Consider the following 24,845-nt stretch of genomic DNA (forward strand, 5'->3'; position numbering starts at 1 on the left):
GCACATCAAGCTCCAATGTATTTACTGTATCACCACCAGCTTTTCATAGACACACACACATCACCTGATCCAATGAGTGAAGTCATCACTCAGTGAGAAGGTACACCTGATTTTATCCCAAACATTTATAAATATTAGAAAATAATCGAAAAACCAGACAAACATCAACATCCATCAACATTTTGACAAAAATGGGTATAAAATAAAAGCTCATAAAGTATGTCCCATAACATTCGTCTTAATAACTCAACTTTAAAATGCTCATTTTAAGGGTAAATTTTAAGGGCTGCAATGAAATGGACCAATGTGCCTGCATTCATAGTAACTACAGGAAATATATATAATAGCCTGACTGAACAACAGAACAATGCAGTGGCTATTTGGCCTGAATAAATATTTCATCCAAACTGTCAGGGTGTCCACAGATCAAATAGAACAGAGTCATAGTTCACAGCAACTTGAATAACAGGATAACCTGTGCTTTTCCTCTTATTAAAAAAATATGTGCTGTGGAAAAAGTCAACATATGATGATGTCACTGATTGTAGACTGCCACCGGGTGATATGTGTATAGCTATAAGGTTGTGTCTGATACATTTGTCAAACTTAAAAAAGTCAAAATCTACTCAAAACACCTGTAATACAATAAAATCATTGAAATTAAGTGTGCGGTCATGCTCTCTTTATGTCACTGACACACCTAGCCCTGAATTTTTAAGGTGTGCTTTCACCAGACAAGTCATAACTATTTGAATAATCCTGTTTTAATGCCATCGCATTCGTTGGCCCAGAATACAACACTAATGTAGGCCTTCACACAGAGTCAGGCATGCATGCGCGCACACACACACACACAAACACACACATTTAACTTGTCACTAAAGCCTGTCTGACCACTTACACATTGCTGTTTACATATCCTCAGGGTCCGACAAACTGCTACTGCACTACTGACACTTTACACTCATTCTGTATACTGTCATTTATATCTAGACCTTTCTAAATCTTTATAACACTGTCTTATGTAGTTGCCCTGCGTAGTGCACTACATGTTTATACCTTGTTCTGTGTCTTTTTCACCTGTTGAGTATCTTGTTTCATGCCCTGAATGTTTGCATCACTCCCACTGAATGTTGCATCAGTCATGGGAACCAGGAGAACCACAGTTTTGTGTCTCTACATACTGTACTGCACTATAAACAGATGGATCACAGTAAAGTTTCTTTTATCTTTTCTTTTGATAAACATTCAGCTCAGACTGCATTACTAAAATTCTTATTTGTCACATTGCTGATGTCAGTATCTCAGGGTGTGGGGAACTGTAAAATATACACTGATGATAGATGATAACACTTATAAAATACATTGTAACTACATCAGTTAAATAGATAAAGGTAACTTAAAAATAGCCTTGAAGGCTACTTACTCTTACTTTATTACAGTGAAAGTCACTGTTATACCCACCAGCTGATGTCCGAAGTGGTGCGACCTTAACAGGTTGGAAATGAAAATGCTTATGGGAGTAGGTTTTGTTTTAACAATGGGAGGAACACATATAAAATAGGAGGTTTGGGGGTCTCCATTAGAAAATTTGAGTTTCACACCCTTAATTTCTGGAGTAGTAATTTATGGAGTAAATGTCTCTAATTTTGTCAAAATAAAATTGGGAGGGTGGGGTGGGGCAAATGCACATGTACTGTGCTTTGTGTCCCTTGTGTGTCTCCCCCAAAATCAACACCTATGTAATAAACGATCAAAGTATATGACCAAATTTGGCATATTTAACTGCAAGTAAACTGCCAATAAAAACATCATTAATAGGCACTCAGTATTTGCAGATAAAGAAGCAAATACATTGAATGCAGATTTTGCCATCATACACATGCTTGTATGCTGGCAGCAACAATACAGGCAGGGCAATGGTTTGTTAAGTATAATTTTAGCAAAACACCTCATTAACATTCCACACAACAGAGGACTGTCCAAATCAGACAAAAGGAAATGCTCAATATCATTGATACATGGGACTGACTGACTTCAGGTGGCCTATGTCTGCCACAAGGGGGCGTTGCTACCCTTTACATTCATAGAGAGTCACCAGACTAACCACATTAAACATTAGACACTGAAATATTACAAAGGGAATGTATTTTCATCAGTATGTAAATAAATATATTTTCATATTTAGTGTGTTAATTACAAAGACACCGAAACGAAAAATACTGACGTCATTTGAGGGCATAGTTTAAACAACGTTACATTTCAACATCATATATACATGCTGTTATGTATAAGGTTGACAAATAACTAGATATATGGTGTATAAATAAACAACGTAACATTTTATTTGATGTCAGTTTGTGTATTTCATTGTTTCTGCTGTGAGTCGTTGGTGCCCTCGGCAGCAGCAGTTGAATGAAGTCGACGGGAGGAAGTGGCGGTTAATGCAGCTCCACACCTTTCCGGTGTAGCAGCACTGCGACCAGCTCGACTTAAAGGAGAAAGACGAGAGCTGGGTGTACTTATCAAGACAGGAGGGGGAGATAGGAGGTAAATTGCTTATATTTCAATCAAGTGTTCAACTTGTAAAGACGCGAGGCAAATATTTTGTCAGTGTTTTGCTTGTAATTTAAACCCAGATACGATTAGTTTGCCACAGCTAACTACCGTTATCTACTTAGCCTAAGGCTAGCTTGCTAGGCAACAAGCTAGCTAGTGTTAGCTTGCTAGCCCTTTTTAGCAGCCATGAGCGGTAACGTTAGCTTGCTAATTTGGCATGTCTGACCCTCCTCCTAAATCTCTTTTCAGGGGGATACGGAGTGGAGTTTCATGAGTGGATACATGTGTTGCTGAGTCACCAAGGGTTTTTATCGAAGACGTCCCTTTCGGCGCGGTGAAGTTACCCGGCGCGACGCTTGATGGACTAGCCGCAGAAAGCTGCTTTTCTCCTCCGGTAGCGGTGAAGAGAACAAGGGCGCACCCGATGAGGAGGACCGCTAGACACAAACACCAGAAGGAATTCACAAGTACCGCGGCTTTTTCGGGGCCTTATATACACGCCGTGTCTGCTGTCTGCAGTTTCTGATCGCCACGGTCTGTCTTTGTCACGCAGCTTTACGTTGAATCGGGCAACGGAATGAACGTCCTGCAACAGCTGCTGCCAAGTTCTTAGCCTGACCGTGCCATGTTGTGTACAGGCCCCGCAAACATTGTGATACTCTGAACATAAATGTCCCAGCACTTCACAGGGCGCACAGACTTTCACGTAAAACGCCTTTAAGAACTGTTTGTTAGGTTTTGAGATGAGTGTTCATTTTCGACGTGTTTTCTCCACATATGCTCTTCACTGAGTCATGTTTTCACAAGTCAGCCCATAAAACTGAAACTGTAGTCAAAGTGAGTAATCATCAGCACGCGATCAGACATTTTTCTCGTTAGGAACAAAGTATTTATGCACAAGAGTTCAAAATGGGGAAAATGCTGTCTAAAATATTTGGCAACAAGGAGATGAGAATATTAATGCTCGGACTTGATGCTGCTGGAAAGACAACAATCCTTTACAAACTGAAACTCGGACAGTCTGTCACCACAATCCCCACAGTCGGCTTCAATGTGGAGACTGTCACCTACAAAAATGTCAAGTTCAACGTCTGGGATGTTGGGGGCCAAGATAAGATTCGTCCTCTGTGGCGACACTACTACACGGGCACCCAGGGGTTAATTTTTGTGGTGGATTGCGCGGACAGGGATCGCATCGACGAGGCAAGGCAGGAGCTCCACCGCATCATTAATGACCGGGAGATGAGGGATGCCATCATCTTGATATTCGCCAATAAGCAAGACCTTCCGGATGCCATGAAGCCACATGAAATCCAGGAGAAGCTCGGATTGACCCGCATCAGAGATAGGAATTGGTATGTTCAGCCCTCCTGTGCGACCACAGGTGATGGACTGTATGAGGGCTTGACATGGCTAACCTCAAATTACAAATCTTAATGATTGAGTGCTGACTGTTTTAGGTCAAAACTATAATAACGTTGCAAGTAACAAATAACTTCTCAAAATGAGTATGGTTAAGACAAAGTTGATTATCTCCCATTTATTTTTAATACTACGTTTACCCCATGACTAATTTATCTTTAACTGGGTTTGCTGGCTTAAAGTTTGCTTGTACTCTGTAGCAGGCCTATATCACATTCATTATCTTGGGGCTTGCTTGATGAATATTGAATTAATTGGGCCTGATGTTAAAGCCACAGAGATCACCGCCTTTGCCTGTTCTTTTCCCTGTTTTGTATGATTTTTCTAACGAAGCTGAAGACTTTGTCCTCATTCTCGGACTCAAACTTTGTTTCGAGGTTCTTCAGCCTCTGTTGCATTGAAGTTGGATCTTTTTTCCCTCTAAGGTGAGATCTTTAATGTCATGTAGCATACTTGAAGGACTTTGACATTTGTTCTAACAGTGCTGTGATGAAAAGTATTTCTTCTCAATGGTATTGACTGCTGCAAGGAGGGGGGGTGGGGTGAAAAAAAAGAGAAGTCTCACCATTGCTTACATTTCATTGTCGTCAGTCTTGACATCAGAGAAACAAAATTACTTCAGATATGTTTTGTTACCCCTCCCAATCCCCTTATGTGGGTTATATAGTTTACTGATTGACCTTTTGTGTCATGTCTTGATACCTAATTGTGCTGAATATTCAACAAATAGGCCTCCAGTAACTCTTAAACATGCTTGTTGGGATGCATTTTTTTGATTTTTGGGTAACACGTAGTCAGTCGACTCAATCTTTCCAAAGGAATGTCATTCAGCTCTGAGCTCTCTCAATCTGATACCACAGTTGATTAGTCTCAGTATTGGGACATTATATGATAGCCTATATCTGTAGCATGAGTACGAAAGTACAGTAACCCTACATCAGAGTCCATCTGTCGTGCAGTCAGAGGGAGCTGTTGACTGGGGGGGAATGTTGAAGACACCCTGTTGTGCAGCTCTTATTTTGACTGGGGGGAACCATGTACAGAACAATGTCATTGTAATGTCTTATTAAAAAAGTGATTTTAAATCTGTTATGTCTGTCTGTTTTTTCAAGGATTAAAAGAAGTTAGCGTGATTAGCTGATGTGTGATTCTATTTATTGGTAAACAGCTTGATATGAAGAGTAATGGTTAAAAAAAATACAATGAGAACATTGCAAGAATGCTCAGACTTCAAAGTCTGCTGTGTTAAAAAGCTCTTGTCTTTTAGTGCTGTTAGGCAGATTCTTCATAAAGGGTTTATGTCCACACTCAGACGAAGTTGTTGGCCTCAGTTCCCTTGCCAGTAAATGGGGAAAATGTACAAAACAGGAAGTCCAACTGCTGGTCTTTTTGGAACAACAAATGAGCCACATGATAGTTTGCATGAGAGTTGGAGGGCCAGCGGAGATATACAGCTGAATTGTGAATTCTTTTTGAGTGTTGCATGTTGGTTGTGAGCCATAGTTGAGTTGATGCTGAGCTGTCAGATTAACTTCCTGAGTGTGTTTTTGGTCGGGACTGGCATTAAAAAGAGTGTCTCACTTGTTTTTACTGGGTTAGAACAATGTGTGTTTGAGATGACTAATGCAGGGCTGGTGGAGAAATGAAAATGAATAGGATAAAAATGTGATTTATGAGTCAGCTGTAAAGAGACACTGGTTGCTAATGAGACCATTTATTGCACTTTTCAAAAGAAAACCACGTGTTGGACTCTTTCCACATAATCATGAACATAAGTGTGTAACGATAAAACTACAACCATAATTTGTGTGTATTTGTATTATCTCTTAAACGTGGATGTGATCTTCATCCAATCTTTAGGGAGTTTCCAACATGCTTTGTTGTCTGTATTATTTCCACTTTCTACTCTGCTAAAATATTGACCTTATCTTATTCTTGCTGCTTTTATTTTAGTAAAATATTCCTTTAAAAGTTGAATTTATCAGTTCAACTGTTTACTAGTAACGGCAGACACAACTGGGACACAGTGAAAGAATGTTTTAGTTTCCATTAAAGCTGATTAACAAGTGTGTTTGTACTCCTGACAAAGACAGGATTAATGGTGACAAATGGTCTGACTACTGTGTTTAGGGCCACAGAAGATTAGTTCTTATTACTCCGCAGATTTTTAAGGATTTTTCCACTCAGCACACTGACGGGCACTGTTTCCACTGTTTTACACATCAACATATGCTCAAAAAGCAGTGTTTGCATTTCCAATAATAGGACACACACTTCGTCCCTCAGGCGTACAAGTATTTGCAGTGTTCGCTGACAGTCGGACGCTATCCTCAGGTATACACGTGTCTGCGTCCATAAGGCTGTACAATCATTGTGTGGAAAATCTGGTGCTGAGCAAGTTGCTGTACAGAGGCTCCAGGATGTTTGCGTTAGCACCACAGAGGTTTCCGTCAGACAGGTCAGGTGAGACAGATATGACTCCACTGCCACAGAAGATGTCTCGCACAGCCCACACACCTCATGCAGCCGTGATTTAAGTGCTCCTTAAGAAAAAAAAAAGGTGTATAATTGAAATGATGAGCAACAAACACTGCAAGTGGAGAAAGCACCCAAGCTTCTGAGGGTATCTGTAAGTACTTGCTTTCAGTAAGGGCCTGGTCAAGGGCCTCCATTAGATGCTGATGGCAGTTTAATTGGGCTGTAATGGCCACTTTGGTTCCCACCACTTCATTACAACCATATGATCCTCACAGCTTTATTGGTAACACTAGGGCCCCCGGGGCAAGGACAGAGACTGTAAGCAATGCTTTATGACCTCCCCTCTGTAAAGATGAGACCTTCTGGCCCTTCTGTCAACTCCCTCTGTGCGCGGCTGGAATTCCTTACACTTCCTGAGAGGAAAGGTCACAGAGGGAAGCTCGGTAATAGGTGCTTCGCGTAATGGTCTCATTTTTCTTGCTTATGAAATCTCAGACTGGTCAGCTTTTGCAAAGGTGGGGTTGACTGTGGTCACTACATTAGAGCAACATGCTCATTTAGCCAGTGCCGCATCCAAGGGGAGGCCAGGAGGGTCCATGCCCTGCAGTGAAAACACCTGGAGGGTGACATGACTGTGTTCAAGAGGCCATGGTGCGCTCATCTAAACTAGCGCAAAGGTAGGGGTATTTTTTGAAACAGGACAACCCAAGGCAGCAACCACTGTGGAGAAGGGGTTAAATGACACTCCAAGGTTAGGCTAAATTTTGGCAAAGGAACAATTGGCATGGCCATTTTCAAAGGCGCACATTGAACTCTCACATTAAGATATCTGAAGTCTCACCTAAACTTAAGAAGGCACATTAAAACAGGATTGTTGTGAAATGCAAAATGTTAATTACACTGGTATTCGTCTAGACATCAGATATTTAGTAATACTCACTGCAAAATAAGAAACCAAAGTATATCAGTGGTAGTTTTTAGTGGTTGTCAACCAGCCTATATACTAAAGCAGCGTAAGTGAATTCCTGAAATTCAGTTATGGCTTCTGGGTTTGGTTTGACACCCTAGATCTGGCCACCCTTATAAAATATGTCTGGGGTTGCTACTCCATTTAGCATCTCACAAGTGAAACCAACATCTTATTTCAGTCCTCACTGGTGTTATAATTCACAAAGTAAAAGAGGCAAATGACTTAAATGCTTCCACTGGTTTGCTCAAGAATGTGTATGACAGATTTGTCTCAGGCGGCCAGAACGCCTGTTTGTTGGGGCTGCTCCTATGACGACGACCTGATGGGATCTCTGCCAGTGCGGCCTGGTGTTTTTGGTATCACATAGGTGGCTGAGTGCGCTGCAAGTTTCCAGTCAGTTCCTCTATTCTACATAGAAAGAGGAAGAGTGGGAGGAACATCGAAAGACCCCCTCTCTCTGTCTCTGTGAGCAAAGTTCTGCAATGTTGGAACACACCTTTTTTTCCCCTTTGTCGCAATGACAGCTCACCTATCATTAGTCAACTTGACAAAGATTTAAACCAGCTCAGGAATAACTGTGGCCATGGGTGTTACAGCTGCACGCCTGACGTGCCTAGCTTGAATTATGCTGGTGGTTTTTAAGGGGTGTGGTTTGTTTCTCTCACTTGTCTTCACTTCCTCTTAACTCCAGCTGCACTGGTGCAGGTAGCACGAATATGTAATACCTCTTTCTGACTGTGGGTTGTGAACATAGTCATCGCTGGCTTAATGTTGGCCTTCAGTTCAACGGCCACACCCAGCTGGATAATCATTGTAGGATTTGTGATGCCTGCAGACACAGATATTCTTGTGCACACTGGTGAACACCGTTATTAAAGCGGTTTATTTATCTGCAAAATGGTAGGAGGGAACACCTACTCTAAGCCACAGCTCATACAGCTTGCTTCAGTGGCTGCTTATCCTCAAGGACAGTAACACCAGCCTCTTTGGTTGTGAAATTCTGTCATCTAGTTGAGTCCTCTGCACCTTCAGCAGCCTCCTAGAATGAGCCGTTAAATAATGAACTCACGCAGAGCGAGCTCAGTGTAAAACAAGTCCGGAAGTGGCTGAAAGTTGTTACAGGTTTCCTGCTGAGGTTAACACTTTTGAACGCCTTCTTACATGCAAACCTCTGGTTGCCTTTTCAAAAAAGATGCACTCTTTTCTGTTCATAGTATAGGTGTGACTTGAGTTTGTTTTGATTGCAGGTGTTTCGGTGCAGGTTTCCTCATAAACAAGCTTAAAAAACTGATGGTTTTAAAAGGGGGTGTGCTGTGGTTTAGACCAGCTAAATACGGTTGAAAATGTGAGGCTGTGAAGTCCAAGGTGCACTCTGGGCACTGGTCCAAAATACATTCCATTCATATCTGCAACTGAAGGTTACTTGCTGTGGTGAAATTATAAATTCAGAGAACCAGAAAATGACTATGAGGTGTTGGAGACATAACCAATTTGTTTTTTAATGGATAGAAAAAGTGCTCATACACGCATTAACTACATAATTGAAGCCGCTAACCATACAGTGTTGTTGGTACAGTCTCACTGGTCTATAATCATGTTGGTTTTTCCACTTTAGAAACCATCCAATCTAAGTGCCATTACATGTTTGAAGCCTCGGGGCTTCTATTTATATTCCATTATGTGAAAACCTGAAATTTGTCCACACGGTTCCTCTTGAGAATTGCGGGATGTTTGACACAGCTGTGTGAGAGTGTGAACCAGCTTGTCCCTAGACTATGTGTTTTTCCAGCTGTAACAGACAGAGAGTTAAGAGGATTGTAGCTGAGTGTTGTCTTCAGATGTAAGCAATGCTACAGTTAAGAGAGGAGGGGGGGCAGGCATTATAGATGGTGCTGCAGCTTGAGGTCCTGCATCTCTTGGCTGCGAGGAACAGGAGACTAAGTGCGTCTGTTTCTGGAGCAAAATCGAATCAAATGGATGTTTTTGAGATCTTATTCACACAGCACACAGAGCACTGACCTTTGCCACGTGACATCTAACATTTGGCTTTACATCACCTCGTCCACACTCACAGAAACACAACAGAGTGATTTTATTCCCAAAGACCTGAGTCAGCCACATGTATTCACTCACAGCCTCCACACACTCCACACACTGACTGACAGGATGATGAAGATCCATGCTAAGCAACCTCAAAGGCCTCCCTCAGCAGCTTGCCACCATACTGTCACACTCCATGACTGACTACATCTGTATATCTGACACCATCGCTCTAATTACAGAGCAGACAGTGTTTTCGAGTGACACTGCATCTGGATTAGACAGTTTGGACTTGGGAAGAAATTTCAAATCTAAGGCAAGTCAGGCACTGCCGCTGCTGCTGCTGCTGCTGCTGCTCGCACTCACACAGTCCAGATTCAGACTACTGAGAGGTAATGACTCAGGGAAACGCTACACACACACATGCTGCACCCTCCCCTCTGCAATTCTCCCCTTGGTGCTGGGCCGCTACACATCCTAATGATGACAAATACATCATTGCACTAGAATGCCGTAGGGACAGCAGTCACAGGCAGTCAGGAAACCTGTGGTGTTTCAAGGAAAGGATCAATACGCCATTATATTTTTACTGATACCACGTTAGAGCCACACTGAACCTGTGTCACAAACAAAGTTTATTATGACAGTTTAAAATCTGACACGGCCTGTTCAGCTGTTTGAATTCTGATATAGACAGTCACTAGTGTGTATGCTGCTGTATTGACAGGATTGGAAGAAGAAGGGGGCAAGTGTGCACAATATTCTCACAGTACTGGATTTGTGTCCCCTCTCAACTGCAGCACAGCTGTCTTAACAGCACCCCACCCTCCTCTTGTTCCCCTGCAGGGGGGGGTTGTGGGGGTAAGGAGGTGGGGGTTGAGTCAGCATTGTGTTTCTATAAGCTAGTTGTCCCGTTGGGCTTTGCCTCACTGGCACCAAACCACCTCTCGCTCTTAAATCCACAGAACAAGAGTGCCACAGATTATTAGCATTGTTGCATCTCATTACCAGAGATAGGGACAGAGAGCTGCAAAACACTGATCACATGCTCTATTTGGGAATGTAGCCGAGGCCTGCTGTAAAGTTCACCAGGCTCAGATTGTCATGTGAAAGAGTAGAAAGGTGATCTCATCTGTGTGTGTGTGTGGAAAGGGGGGAAGAGTAGGGGGCGGGTACCTTTGCAGGATCACACACTTATGCAGCCTTCTTCTTCTTCTATTTTTAATCAGCCCAGTTTGGTGTCTATTCTTGAGCCACTCCCTAATAGTTAGCGAGAAAATGAGTCTTCCTTTCTGGAACAGTGTCTCTTGGCTCCAGGCAGCGTGATGATGGTGACACAAAGGATCTTCTGTGTCACTTGGCTGTGATGCAGCAGAGTGGTGCACACTACACAGGCTGCACGGAGTCAGACTCTTCCTCCACCCATCTGGATTAGAGGGGCGCTGCACTGCTCCCTCATGTTTTCTTGTTTTAAAAGAACCAGGGGGGATTCGCGTGCATTGCGGAGGCCATGCAGATGTTTTCCACTATGTTGTATGTGTTGAAAGTGCAGACTGGCCTTGGGTTGAATTACACATGGATCTCAAAGACAATAGCAACACACAAAAAGACAAAACAGCCACAATGAATTTCATCATCATGCCATAATTAATACACGGCCTGTGTTACAGCAGCACACTATGAGGCCTGTTCAGCTATTTATGAACTGTGTTGTTGTTACTGCAGGTTTCCCCACACAGGTAAGAGTTATTTCTACTAATAGCACCATCTGTTGGCAGAAAATGCCCCCATTCTGTCTTGGTGCATGCAGCACGTACGCCACATGTTCAGTAATGAATTTTTACGGTCACCAGAACTGACTGTAATATGTATATGATAACAGATTAGAGACACCCCTGCTTCACTGTGGGCTGTCCTCATTTGCTTTCAGCCTCCCTGTATTCCCCTGTAGTGCTAGCCTAATTAGCCAACCACAAGAAGACCATAACTGCATTATTTTAATTATTTTTGGTTAACATGTAAGGAGGAGACAACACCAGAGAGAGTGGGAAACAGATTCAAACTGATAGAGCTTTAGTATGGGTAGGCAGGAGGATGAAATGTTGACAAAGAAAAGTGCAGCTCCCCTCTGCCACTCTAATCTTCCCAATAACCCCTCTGGGTCCTGTCCCCGCCACACTGAGGGACATGGACTTAATACCAGCTGCGAGTCAAATTAATTAGCTGAACATATCCTGGTCAAAGCCAAAGGAGACCTCAATAGTAGGGTGACTCAGACTGTAGCAGTCCAGCTGCTGCAGGAAGAAGCGAGAGGGCAGAGAGGGGCCACAGGGAGTGATTATCTTAAATGATCCGCTGTAGTAATTTCTGTAACTGTAAAAAGAAAAAAAAGGCCATTAATCTCACCCTGTCGCTCTTGTGATAAAACATATCAAGACTCAGGGATCAGATTGTTTAACTATGATTCAACCCGACCACGCCTATTTCTTTCACACACATTTCAAACCTTTCACAATCACGGTTGGGATATTGGTTAACGTGATGTTGTAATAAAGGAATCTATTTGTTGGGACAGGAAGGGTTGTACTTATAGGTGGATTATGAGATAACAGGCTCCTGAGGTCAGATATGTAAAAGGCTTCAACACCTCTCCCACATAGGAGCAAGACACAGATTTTGTGATGGTTTTTCCTGTTTTTTGTTGTTGTTTTGCATCTTTAAGTGGTTTTGTGTCTCTTTGTTATCCTTCTGTGTGTAATTGAGGTAATTTTGTGTCATTTTTTTGGTAATTTTATGTCTTTTTGCAGTCCCTTTTTATATCTTAGTGGTCATTTGGAAGCTCTTCCTGGTTGGTATGGGTTAATTTGAGTGACATTTTTAGTGCAACAATTATTATTAGTACACAATTATTTTCACTGACGATAAATCTGTGGATTGGATAAGTTGTTTGGTCTATAAAATATCAGAAAATGACATAAAATGTTGACCTGTGTTTCCAAAGCCCAAGATGACATCCTAAAATGTGCTGTTTTGTCCACAACCCATACAGGAGTAAAGAAACCTCTTTCACAAATTCTGAAACCAATTAATCAACTATCAAATTAGTTGGCAATTAATTCAACAGTTGACAACTAACTGATTAAGTGTTGCAGCTCTAGACATTTTGCAGGTGAAGGTGAAGGCTACGGGACCCTGAGGCCCTGGGTGCCCGATAGGCCCGCTCATGTACATGTGTGTTTTCAGATAAGCAAACAGTTCATAATGTTGTATATATGTACATAATGTTGCATTAACTCTACACAAGAAGCTAAAGCATCTGCTCAAAGTGGGATTATGAAATGTTATCAGTTTTTGTTTAACTAAAGAAATCAAATCAAATTCAGGAATATTTGTGGGTCTGAGGCAGTATGCCATCACAGATGTTCCTGCCGTACTTCATCAGCTGATTTCATACATGCAGGTTAACTTTACACATCCCTATAAAGAAATATTAGGAGCATAAAGAGCATCTCATGAATCAAACCTGGCTCCTGTTGCATTCTTCTATGAAGCGATTTGAGAATTTAATGGGCCCTTCAGTGTTAACCCCACCCTGTCAACTTCAGCATTAACATTTTTATTTGGTCTGAACGTTGGAGGCCACCCTGCTCATTACACTACAGCTCCACTGTGTAAACAGAGAACAGCATGAAAGGACGTGAGGGGCCCCTGCATGCCTGTGGGAGTACGGGGCGTACTTCATGGTTTTTGCTCAAAAAAGAGCCATAATCTTCCAGCTAATCTGGGGCTTGGGGTGGAATTCCCCTCGCATGGAGGGCACACGCTTTCAGGAGAGCTGGTATATGCTATGATGGCCTCAGTTTTAAAGAAACTGGGTAAACTAGATAAAGATTAACATATGGATTGAGGAAGTGTAGTCATGATTTATTCCCCACCTCTCTTGCTGCAAATTCTAATAATGTAGCAACAACATCATCTTCACATCTTAAGCTAATATTTAGTTTTAAGAACCATCTTGGCTCTTAAGATTTATAATCTAGTTGCAGTTTTATTGCACAGACTAAACATTTACATATAGTTAAAATACTTTTTGGGGAATTGCAGCAACTATTGCCCCCTAGTGCTCCAAATAGGCAACATCTGAATTTACATACATCTGAAAATGAGATAAAATCCTTAAAGGTGAAAACAACTTAGACAGCAATTTACAGCTGTCAGTAAGTGCTCATTTCAGGAGGAAGGTCAACAATTTCAATCTAACATGGGAATGTGCATGTAATCCTGATGTAATAACCCACAATAATCATAAAAATAAATGTTTAATCACGCACGGCAGAAAAAAAGGGCAGGGTTTTATAGCAATAACGTAGTAGGTCACATTTTTGTACTCTCCTGCAGTTTCCTGAACTGTAAACTCTGGACTTTTACTGTGTTTTGCATTAAAAAAACAAAACAAAACTCAAACATTTGTAAGACTAATCCTCAACCTCAAACATCCAAATGATCGCCAATGAACCAGAGAGACAGTTCAGTCCCTTCCTGGTCTACAATTCATTTTATTAGCGATACAGTCTGTCAAGTCTGTGCTTGCACATGTCTGCCATCTACCTCTGCAGGCCTATAACTGCACAGACCAATGACACTGCTGATATTATCAAAACATGATTTATCGTGTATGAAGAAATCATTTCACAATGGCTTCTCTTTTCACTTTTTTACTCCATCACTCATGTTGTCTCACAATGTTTAGTGATACGTCAGACACATATTTTTCTTTTAAAAATATAAAAGAGTGCAGATGTTAGATGTGTAGATTTTAAAGGTCCAGTCTGTAGGATTTAGGGGCATCTAGTGGTAGAAATTGCATATAATATTCATAACTATGTTTTCATTAGTGTGTACTTAATTAAATAAATAAATCGTTATGTAGCAGGTCTTCTCCCATGGAGTCCACCATATTGTTCTAGCCCAGAGCACACAAACCAAACACTGGCTCTGGATAGGGCCATTTGCATTTTTCCGTCGGCCACCATATCTCTCCTCCACACTTGGCACACAGAGGAGTTTCAGTTCTACAGCCTCACTGCTAGATGACATTAAAGCCTACACACTTGACCTTTGAATCTGATTTCCTTGTGGTAATAGGGCGGAACAATGATTACAGTACGGACAAACAAACTCAGACTTTTCTCCGGATGTGCAGGATGTGGATGTCTGGACTGCTAAACTCTGGATCTTGCTTGTCTATAGGGATCTCCTCACAGTCAAAGCTTTGATGCAGCAACTAGAAGATAACACAAAACACCACGTTAATACTCACTGAGGGATGACGTCAAATGTCTCAGCATCTTAATTTCTGTTCATCTATTTATTACACAACGGTTGAGCACTCACCTCAAAAAAACGCCTTTCCACTTTTGGATTGACACCTTCTGTGCGTTGCTCATAGCAGCATATAATGCAGGTCTCTGGTCCAGAGAGCAGCTTCAAGCTTTCCACCAGTGGAGCAATGGACTGCATGGAAAAAAAAAAGATAAGTCACAAAGACAAAATACAGCGCTTGTTCTGTTTTGCAACAACAACAAAACCACTGTAGTACATTACCTGCTCATAGTAGATGCAATCTGCCATAAGGACATAATGTGGGGGAGGCTGGAAGTCAGACACATCTTCACCCCTTTAAGAAGAGTAGAAATCAAATTGTTAGGATTTGCTTGCAATGTTGGACATGCTGCTTGGATATATGACTGAAATACAAAAGATGAAATGCAAGTACAAACCATTTCAGTACCTTGGCAGTAATTGATCCACTGGTGATAAGTGCCTGGTTCTCCTGGATGTTTACCCTCAGGAGGGTCTGCAACTCTTCCAGGTCTGTCACAGTGACTTGAGCTCTGTGATATATAAGCAGGGTAAAGTAAGCAGCTAAAGGTCACTAAACAGCTACATATGCACTAATATTTTAAAATGAAACGTAAACACACACAATAAGCGGTTATCTCACCCCAGTGTTGCTGCCATCAGACCAACTACTCCAGTCCCAGCTCCGAGCTCCACAATACTGCTGCCAGCCCACACGTTCACTCCTGAGGACGGATCGTAAAATTGTTTGGTCTCTAAATATTTTGCCAGAACGATAGCAGCATCCCAAACAACACAGCCAACGTCTCCCAAGTAGCACTGCTTCAGCTTTAGCGTTGAACCGTCGTTTTTCTCAATTTCTCTCACAAAATAAGCACCTTCATCTGTGTCGGCCGCCATGTTGGCCACGACAGGAAGAAGAACAGGACTTCCGGTGTGATTTTTTTCCCCCCAGAATAAAAGCGTAAGTATGGAACAGAATTTTACATAACTTTTTAAAAAAAGTATTATTATTATTATCATGACTATTATTATTATTATTATTATAGAAAAAATGCAAATATCAATTCCGTGAAATATACTTTCAGCTGCTCTGGGATGTCAAGTCAACAGTCATACAGGCCGCCATATTTACATACACACAGCCACAAGCTACAATTGTGATACTGAGAATGAAAACTGATGCTCATTATAGTCCATTTGTCAAAACGCTCCCACACATGTTTTTGTGTAAGTGCTTTATCTCCTAGCTGCTTCCTCTTTCACTCAAAGCTTTGTGGTTCCCCTTCACTCTTGTTAGTTCCCTCTTCTTGCCACGTCATGTTTTGCTTAACCTGTGGGACAGCTGTTACCTTTATTACACAATGTACTTTCTAAAATGATGATCTACTGGCAGCTATTGAACAAATCTAATTAGGGGTTTTCTGTAAAACATAAAAATAGCAATTTGTAACTTGGTACAATTTTGTCGGTGATTTGAGGGTTGCTTCATAAATGTAGTTGTTACATCATATTGTCAATTCATGACACAATTTGTGTAAAACGAGTGATGAGTATTTCCTGTGACTATTACATCAGAAATGAGTTTTCGTGATAGTTTTAGGAACTTTTTATATCATTTTCCGTATGTATTATATATATTTTTATAATCATGAATACTAGGCTTCGACAAGTTCAGTGTTTTCTCCTTCCTAATGCTGTACAACCTCTGCTTTTTAACTGCATGCTTTTCTAATGCAGGACAAGGCTGTTTAGCAGAGAGTGAAGGCTCTACATAGCTTGCATTCAGCACTTTACTGTGCCCTTATCCTGTTAGATTTCTTTTTAAGTGCCTGTGTTGAATAATACTCTAAACTTTAATAATAACAAACTAATTTGGCTTCGTTTTCTTCACAGGTAGGCTATTAATGAAATGCTGAGATATAGGCCTACTGTATATTTATGAAAAAAATAAAAAAAAATCTCACATATCCCCTAAATCCAAGAAGGCCTCACAACCTCACCTGAAGCTTTGGCAACACCCCCAGGTTAGGAACCAGTTCTCTAGGTCAGTGGTTCTGAACTTTTTACTAGTCAGTGACCCCTAAATTGATACACAATGGGTCAAGATTTCACTTCCTTTTCGAATTGTAACTGTCAGCTACAGTTGATGAGGTAATGCTGACGGAAGTGAAACGCCCAGAATAGTCACTCTTATGACTCTTACCCACACTGTGCTCACTTCTATGGAATTAAATAGTGAAAAAAAAAAAAAATCCTCATTTTTCAGTCTCTTATAGGCATTGGTGAAAGCGAAAATCGCATTAGTTTAAACTACATTTTTAAGATTCCCATGAGAATCTGTGCCCATGTTTCAAAAGCTCCCAAGACCTGAACAAAGTCATACAGGGAACCAATATTAAAGCAGCCATTAAAGTTTTTCTCCACACTTTTCGCTTAAAATATATTTTACCCTTTTTCCTTCTACTGTATTATTTTTGATCTCCAAGATTAGAAAAATAAAATTGTGTTGTGGCTTTGAGCAATAGGGTTCACACTGCATTCCTGTGCGTGGCCTTGCCTACTTGAGGGAAAAGGGGCATCTTAAATACAACATGGACAAAGGAGTTGTCAATAAATATAAGTCAGTTAATATAGACTACATGAATGAAGTTTTTTTTTAATCTTTATTGACATGAACAGACAAATGATGCAGATGTGCTCAGATCAATAGCATGACAATAGTGAGAAAATTAGAAATGGGATTGATAAAATGTAGTAATATTGCATTATGATAGGAGGGGCAAAAACATAGGTTACATTATTATTACTCCAAAGGTTCATTATACAGTTTGAGGTTCTTTTTTGTTTGTTTGTTTGTTTAATAGTCATAATATACTCTTTGAACACGCACAGAAACCCAAAGAAAGTGGGAGCAATCTTAGTTCCTCTGCATATTGATAAATGAATGGTCAATTAATCCTTGTATATCACTTTGCTTGAAAGTGTGACGTTACAGACATGCGCAGATGATAGGCGCTAGAGGTGACTTGATCGCGCGCACATTAGGCAAGTCCAGTCCATTCGGTGGCGGTTTACATTACATTAGCTACTAGTTTGACTTCCGGTGACTCCACACAGACGTTTTTACAACATATTCACTAACATTTAAAGATGTATTTATGACTTTGGTAATATTCGTCTGTTATCCTGCCTGTGAGAGGTTTTAAATGTTTCGTAGCAGCACAGAGGAGGTGGGTGACACCTCAGAGTGTGGACAAAGTTGGGGAGTGTCCCCTATGGACAGGAGCGGACTAATTGAAACGACCTCATACGGTCCAGCATCAGCTTCCTCCGGTTCATCCCACCAAAGTTTAGATGAAGGCAGTACGAGCTCCAGCCATGGTCCATCACTCCCCCGTGTGGCCTCAGGTGATGGTATGGATAGCAGCGTAGTTTAAGCTAACATTTGCATCTTTTAGCTCACAACAAAATGATGTTGGAGGCAGTAAAATGTTATAATGTCATGTTAAATATTCAAATGTATGAATTTTGTTTTGATAGTTGGTCATACAAGGACAATGGGGCCACAGCTGTAAGACTAAAGCCTTGTCTATTGTTAGGGCACTGCATTAATAATATTACACAGACCCTCTCCTCATGTTTTGTCCTGACACAGGTCAGTTCCCTCATAGCCTCAGGTTAGCCAGGACCAATTCATCACTACTTGCATCCACCTCGGACAGCTCCCTCCATAGACATGGAGGAACACCGAAACTCAGAAGGACCCCAGGGTCTGCTGGGGTCATTGGCACACACCCAGCACGCACACCATTGAGTGATCCTACCGGTACTTCATCCCTAAATGTTTTTTATGTCAGTGTGGCTGAAGCGGTGTTTCTAATTCTGATGACTGTCTTTCTTCAGGAACAAGTTGCTCCTCTGCAGCCACAACCTCTGGTGCCTCTGTGATTGTAGCAGTGGTTGAGGGGCGCGGTTTGGCCAGGGGAGAGATTGGCATGGCAAGTCTCAACTTGAAATGTCCAGAGCTTATACTCTCTCAGTTTGCAGACACTGGGACGTATGCCAAGGTAACCCATGTCAGAAGCTATAATGCTAGATTGTCTGTTAATCATGGCTTCACTCAGCACATACAGGGAACCCCTGTCTCAGTCATATTTTACTCTTCTGAAGGTCATAACCAAGATTCACATCTTGGTGCCACTGGAAATACTAATGCCAGACACAGCCAGTGAGAAGGGGAAAGGGACAAAGCTGTTCAACCTCATCACAGAGAACTTCCCGGTACCAGTGCAGAATAAGTGTTATAAGGAAAACACACAATTAGTTCAAACAAATACCCACTTTCAAGTCGAAAGTAGCTCACTCTTGGTTGGCACTGCCGTGAACCGTGTGTGGTGCGTCCTACCTGTTGACATGTTGTTCTTAACTGTTACTATGGGGTAATATTTCTATGTTATTATGCTTCTTTGTCAGGGAGTAGCTTTTACTGCTATCCAAAGGAAGTATTTTAATGAAAGGAAAGGACTGGAGTACATTCAGCAGCTGTGTGCGCCAGAATTTGGCACTGTCCTCATGGAAGTGCAAGCTAAGTACGCCACTGAGTACAATAAAATATAGAAATAGATGTACTGTCACACTATTTTTTTTAATCACCAAATGCCATGCCTTGTTCAGGTATTACTGCCTGGCAGCAGCAGCAGCTTTGCTGAAATACTTAGAGTTCATCCAGAACTCCGTCTACGCTGCCAAGTCTCTTAAAGTGAGCTTTAAAGGGAGCGAACAAACAGCGATGATTGACTCAACATCTGCCGCTAACTTGGAGTTGGTGGTCAATAATAGAGACCACAGGTAAGAAGACTGAACATTATATATTTTTGTGTAGTGCTTGTATAATTGTGTACAGTGAGTGTTCAGTCTGTCTGTCTCTGCATATCTGTGTGTAGGAGTGAGCATACTCTTTTAGGAGTGCTAAACCACACCAAAACACCTGGTGGTGCTAGAAGGTTGCGCTCGAATATTCTGGAGCCTCTGGTTGATGTGGACACCATCAACATACGCTTGGACAGCATACAAGAGCTGCTGCAGGACGAGGAGCTCTTCTTTGGCCTGAAAAATGGTCAGGAATAAGCACAAACAGTTTTAATCACACATTAAATATTGTGCATACTGAACATGAGAGCATGTTACAGTATTATAAAATCTGTTTGTTTTTGCACCCCTTAGCCATAGGTCATTTCCTCGACATTGACCAGCTGCTCTCTGTTCTCGTTCAAATCCCAAAGCAGGAAACAGTACGTACAGTACTTACAGTTCTCATGACTGTTTACGATGATCTCGTTGCAATGGAATGTCTTGTCGTGAAGTGAATTCGTGTGTGTGTGTGTGTGTGTGTGTGTGTGTTTTAAAATGCTTAACTTACTAGTACATGTAAGATATTGGTCTGTTTTTTTCATGTGCTTTTCACTACTGTTACTGTATTTCTACAGGTTCAGGTTGCTGAAGCAAAAATTACTCACGTCATTCAACTGAAACACACATTGGACCTGGTGCCACGGATAAGGGTCTGTGAAATTTGTTTGAAATCATCCTACAACTACAGATAGAATGATTGTGCTGTTATTTGATCAGAATGCAAATGATAAATCATCTAAGCTTTACACTTTATGAACAGATGGTGTTGAAGAACTGCAACACAGCTCTGCTAAAGGCATACAGCGCCTCACTGGAAGACAACAGGTACCAAGACTTGTGCATTTGTCAGATATAAATGTACTATCATGTGCTGTCTATAGACTTCTTCCATTGCATATATTCTTGTCTGCCTCAGGTTTGACATGATCCTAGAGCAGATCAAGACAGTGATTAATGATGACACTACCTACCTGAAGGGGAGCCTGAACATGCGCACCCAGAAGTGTTATGCAGTCCGCCCCAACATCAACGAGTTCCTCGACATTGCACGCAGAGCCTACACTGAGATAGTGGATGACATTGCAGGTGTGTATTTTAGCTCTTGATGTTTTTGGTTTACAGTATTTGTGTATGATGTTTATACAGCAAAGCTTATTAAATGGCATTATGCTGCACAGGGTTAGTGACCCAGATCGGGGAGAAATATGGTTTTCCAATGCGCACCAGCTTCAGCACAGCTCGAGGTTTCTTCATCCAGATGAAGCTTGAAGGAGTGCTCTTGCCTGAAGGGAAACTTCCCTCTGAGTTCATCAAGGTAGATAGTATAGTCCACTAAACACAGTGAAAACACAGAGCTAAAAAACCTACAACTGAAAAATGATAACTCAATATAATCTGTCAGTGAAGGTAGATAAATTGACCCCATCTGGACGATAACATTTGAATCACTGAATGAACAAAAGCTGTGTTTGCCACCACAGGTAACCAGGCACAAGAACAACTACAGCTTCACTATTGCAGACCTGGTGAAGATGAATGACCGCTGTGACGAGGCCCTGAGGGAGATCTTTCACATGTCCTATGTGTGAGGATATCATGACTCTTTGAGTTACAAACATGCACAGTAATGTATTGCATGCACTTAATTACACTGTACTGAATAGTGAAAGAAAGAATGATTTATACATGGGCTGTCCTCGACTAAAGAATAATAGGATTAGTCAATTTTATTGTCAGATTGTTTTTCTGGCACTCTTTATTCCACAGATGAATATGATTATGTAGAAATGTGCCTAAGTTTTAAGCGTATCTTTAAATATTGTTTTGATGCCAGAGATGTGACTATTATTGTACTGTAATGACTGATTTTTAATCCCCAGATAAAAGGCCTCAAAATAATCCCTCCCTTAGCTGACAAAGACCTTAACAACCAATTAATCAATTCATTCATTAATAAGGGGCACTGCAAGTTTGTACATTTCTTTATCTGAGCAAGTTTTCATCTTATTAATAGCTGATTCTGATCATTTGTATGTGTTCTAGTTATTGTCCACTAGAGGGTGCTGTTTGTTAGCTATAATTTTCCTCCAGTGCTCTACCCCTGCTGCATCCAACCTGTCTCCATACAGGGTGATATGCCAACTACTCAGCACTATACACGAGCACATCCACTGCCTTTACAAGCTCTCTGATGCCGTATCCATGCTGGATATGCTGCTGTCACTGGCCAATGCATGCACCATCTCAGACTATGGTAAGTATGATTCACTGTTGATTTCCAATCTCAAGTCAGTCAAACTGTCACATAAACCTTGAGGACGTCTGATCTGTTGTCTGAGGGAGTGCTGTGTGCACGCAAGGCAGCACCCAGCCAACGTCACACATGACAGCCAGAAAGCACTCCACTGAGCTGGCAGCTCTGCTGGCCTCAGTTCTTTTGTGTGTGTGTGTGTGTGTGTGTGTGTGTGGGGGGTGGGGTGGGGTGGGGGGTTCTGGGCAGCACCAGCCCGATCAGCCACGTGGGTGGTGAGCACTGGCCCTCAGCTGTCTGAAAGTGTATCTCCATAGACATGTGCTGACTGCCTGCCCCCCTCTATCCCAGCCAGCTTGTACTCAGATTACCCTGGTTACATAAGTGTGCACTGGTGCGCTGTATTTACCGAGACAAATCTCCCCAGCAGAGGAGCTAGCTGGCTGTAACCGCTGCACACACCTCTCTCAGAAATCAGCTTTTATTATATCATGACACACCTTTCAGTTAAACAACAAGCAATGCATGAAAAACATAAATTCCAAGATGAAATCATACACCTAAACACTGAGTCACTGGCTGTATAGGTTTGTGCACAGACTCATACAGTATAGCTGTATTTTAATGCATGAAAAAAAGTTATTGTATAAACAAAACACAAACAAATTGAGGTACTTTTGATTGCTGCTTGTTTTTCTGCTGTGTCTGCCAGTGCGCCCAGAGTTCACAGACACACTGGCCATCAAGCAGGGTCGTCACCCCATGCTGGAGCGGATGGTTGGACAGCAGCCTGTATCGAACAATAGCTACATCTCCGAGGGCAGCAACTTTGTCATCATCACTGGACCCAACATGAGCGGCAAATCCACCTACCTCAAACAGGTGGCGCTGTGTCAGATCATGGCGCAGATAGGTCAGCAGCAAACCTTTCAGCCTCACATGAATGTGGAATGCAAAGCTGCACAGTGCCAGCCATTGATTTGACTTGATTTTGCCCTTGTGTTATTATCCCAGGCTCTTTTGTCCCTGCTGAGTACGCCTCTTTCCGTGTTGCCGATCAGATTTTCACCAGAATAGGTGTGGATGATGATTTTGAAACTAACTCTTCCACCTTCATGTTGGAAATGAAGGAGGTATGTTTTTTATCATTAGAGCTGCTCACATTCTTTGACTACATACACGAGGCAAAGAAATGATTATAAGTTATGATTGACTGCATATTTACTCCCCAAAGATCTCTTACATAATCCACAACGTAAGTGACAGGTCCCTGATCATCATAGATGAGCTGGGGCGTGGCACCAGCGCTGAGGAGGGCATCGGCATCTGCCACTCAGTTTGCGAGTTCCTCCTTAGCCTCAAGGTACAGTATGCACTTATACAATCCTGCACATACACTCCTCTCTCTTAAATGAAAACCAGATCAATCAGATTCCTGTGCTTTATCAGGCATTTAACGTCTTATTGTTTGTTGTGGTACACCTCTCACATTAACAATGAAGTAGTTAAGTCAATACAGGAATAGCTTGTTGTCTAGTGTTTTTTATTTTTAAGGTGTGTGTTGTTTTTTGGCTGTTTGCAGGCTTTCACCCTGTTTGCCACACACTTTCTTCAGCTGTGCCAGCTAGAGTCACTTTATCCCAATGTGGAGAACCAGCACATGGAGGTCCAGCGGACACGCAGTAGTGACACTGGTGCAGAGAGTGTGGTGTACACATACTTGCTGAATCGAGGATGCTCTGAAGAAAGAAATTATGGTACAGAATCAGTAAAATCTAAGTACAGTCCTGTCGAAATTGGTCATGAAAACAGTTAAAGAGCTTGTTCTTGCCCCTCTAGGTCTGAGAGCAGCAGAAATGACAGCACTTCCTTCAAGCATAATCCAAGAGGCAAAGATAATTGCCTCCAGAGTTAGCCAGCAGCTTTTGGTATGGTTAATGAAGATCAGCTTTAGCCCTTTTTGTCCCACCATGTTCAGTGGCTCATCCTGTTCTGTGTGTCTTTTATTCACAGTACATCTTAGCTTGTGCTTTTACAGCATGTCCCATATTTGTGAAACAGTAAAAGACCTGAGAGAGTGAAATCCTCTGCTGTGGCCTCTCTTGACAGATAACACAAATATACTTGTTTTATATCAGAGAGGTGCTGAGGAAAGAGACAGAATCCTTGGTGTGTTTTTTGTATTGCTCCAGGCCAAACATCACAGTGATCCGGAAACACAGAGGCAGAGAGCTGTGTACCACCTGGCCACCCGCCTCCTGCAGACTGCCAGGAACTCCAGACTGGACCCCGACAGCCTGCGTATGTATCTGAAGGGCCTGAAGAAGCAGTATGAGGCCGAGCTGCAGGGAGCAGGGCAGCCAGCATCCATTGACGCAGAGGAGGAATGACTGATTGAGCCTGAGGCGGTGATAACACTGACAGAATGAAAGATCAGTGTCTGGGAATCATCAGTGGGCATGTTATGTTTGGAGTGATGTGTTTGATATTAAATTGTTTTATTTTGATACGTTTTTAAGGCTATTCTATTAAAATATCATTATAATGTTCTTTTTGAAAATGTCATGTAAAATATTGCTGAAATCTGTCCTGTGGAAATGTGGCTAGGTCACAAGATACCACCGATATATTAATTTGCAATAAAAGAAGTGTGGGTAGTTTATAAGATACCACAGATATATGAAACTGAAATAAAAGCGGTATGAAATAAAATAAGTATGATCGCCACAGTTATACTGGAAGTCCCCATTTAATGATGTGCTGTTAGTACTCGTGTTTCATGGACTTTGGTGAGTGCAATGACCACTCCCCTCTGCTTTTTCTGTCGCTAGCAAGATTTAAACACTGAGG

At 41.7% G+C, this 24,845-nt stretch overlaps 3 protein-coding genes across 5 annotated transcripts; 2 read left to right on the forward strand and 1 right to left on the reverse strand.

Moving 5' to 3' along the window:
- Positions 1-2,401: 2,401 nt before the first annotated feature.
- arf6b (ADP-ribosylation factor 6b) lies at positions 2,402-5,066 on the forward strand. The gene is made up of 2 exons (XM_049596488.1): positions 2,402-2,550; positions 2,809-5,066. Exon 2 carries the CDS (start codon positions 3,469-3,471, stop codon positions 3,994-3,996), a length of 528 nt encoding a protein of 175 aa, XP_049452445.1. The 5' UTR covers positions 2,402-2,550; positions 2,809-3,468; the 3' UTR covers positions 3,997-5,066.
- Positions 5,067-13,775: 8,709 nt separating this feature from the next.
- vcpkmt (valosin containing protein lysine (K) methyltransferase) lies at positions 13,776-15,858 on the reverse strand. Its single transcript, XM_049595833.1, has 5 exons — positions 15,474-15,858; positions 15,250-15,363; positions 15,074-15,146; positions 14,864-14,983; positions 13,776-14,753 (listed from the first exon to the last, which is right to left on the reverse strand). Exons 1-5 carry the CDS (start codon positions 15,851-15,853, stop codon positions 14,649-14,651), a joined length of 792 nt encoding a protein of 263 aa, XP_049451790.1. The 5' UTR covers positions 15,854-15,858; the 3' UTR covers positions 13,776-14,648.
- Positions 15,859-17,876: 2,018 nt separating this feature from the next.
- On the forward strand, positions 17,877-24,717 carry msh4 (mutS homolog 4). 3 transcript variants are annotated; one of them, XM_049595927.1, is made up of 20 exons: positions 17,877-18,247; positions 18,489-18,659; positions 18,737-18,900; positions 19,004-19,114; positions 19,307-19,422; positions 19,508-19,681; positions 19,777-19,949; positions 20,057-20,124; positions 20,320-20,394; positions 20,505-20,569; positions 20,661-20,830; positions 20,923-21,059; positions 21,226-21,329; positions 21,874-21,998; positions 22,708-22,908; positions 23,010-23,128; positions 23,230-23,358; positions 23,578-23,752; positions 23,835-23,923; positions 24,188-24,717. In XM_049595927.1, exons 1-20 carry the CDS (start codon positions 18,040-18,042, stop codon positions 24,383-24,385), a joined length of 2,772 nt encoding a protein of 923 aa, XP_049451884.1. In that variant the 5' UTR covers positions 17,877-18,039; the 3' UTR covers positions 24,386-24,717. The 3 variants fall into 3 exon arrangements, with proteins under 3 accessions (XP_049451884.1, XP_049451886.1, XP_049451887.1); XM_049595929.1 differs by lacking the exon at positions 18,489-18,659; XM_049595930.1 differs by lacking the exon at positions 23,835-23,923 and having other exon boundaries at positions 24,188-24,340.
- The last annotated feature ends 128 nt before the right edge of the window (positions 24,718-24,845 follow it).

This window comes from Epinephelus fuscoguttatus, linkage group LG14, assembly GCF_011397635.1.
Source record: "Epinephelus fuscoguttatus linkage group LG14, E.fuscoguttatus.final_Chr_v1".
Lineage (NCBI taxonomy): Eukaryota > Metazoa > Chordata > Actinopteri > Perciformes > Serranidae > Epinephelus > Epinephelus fuscoguttatus.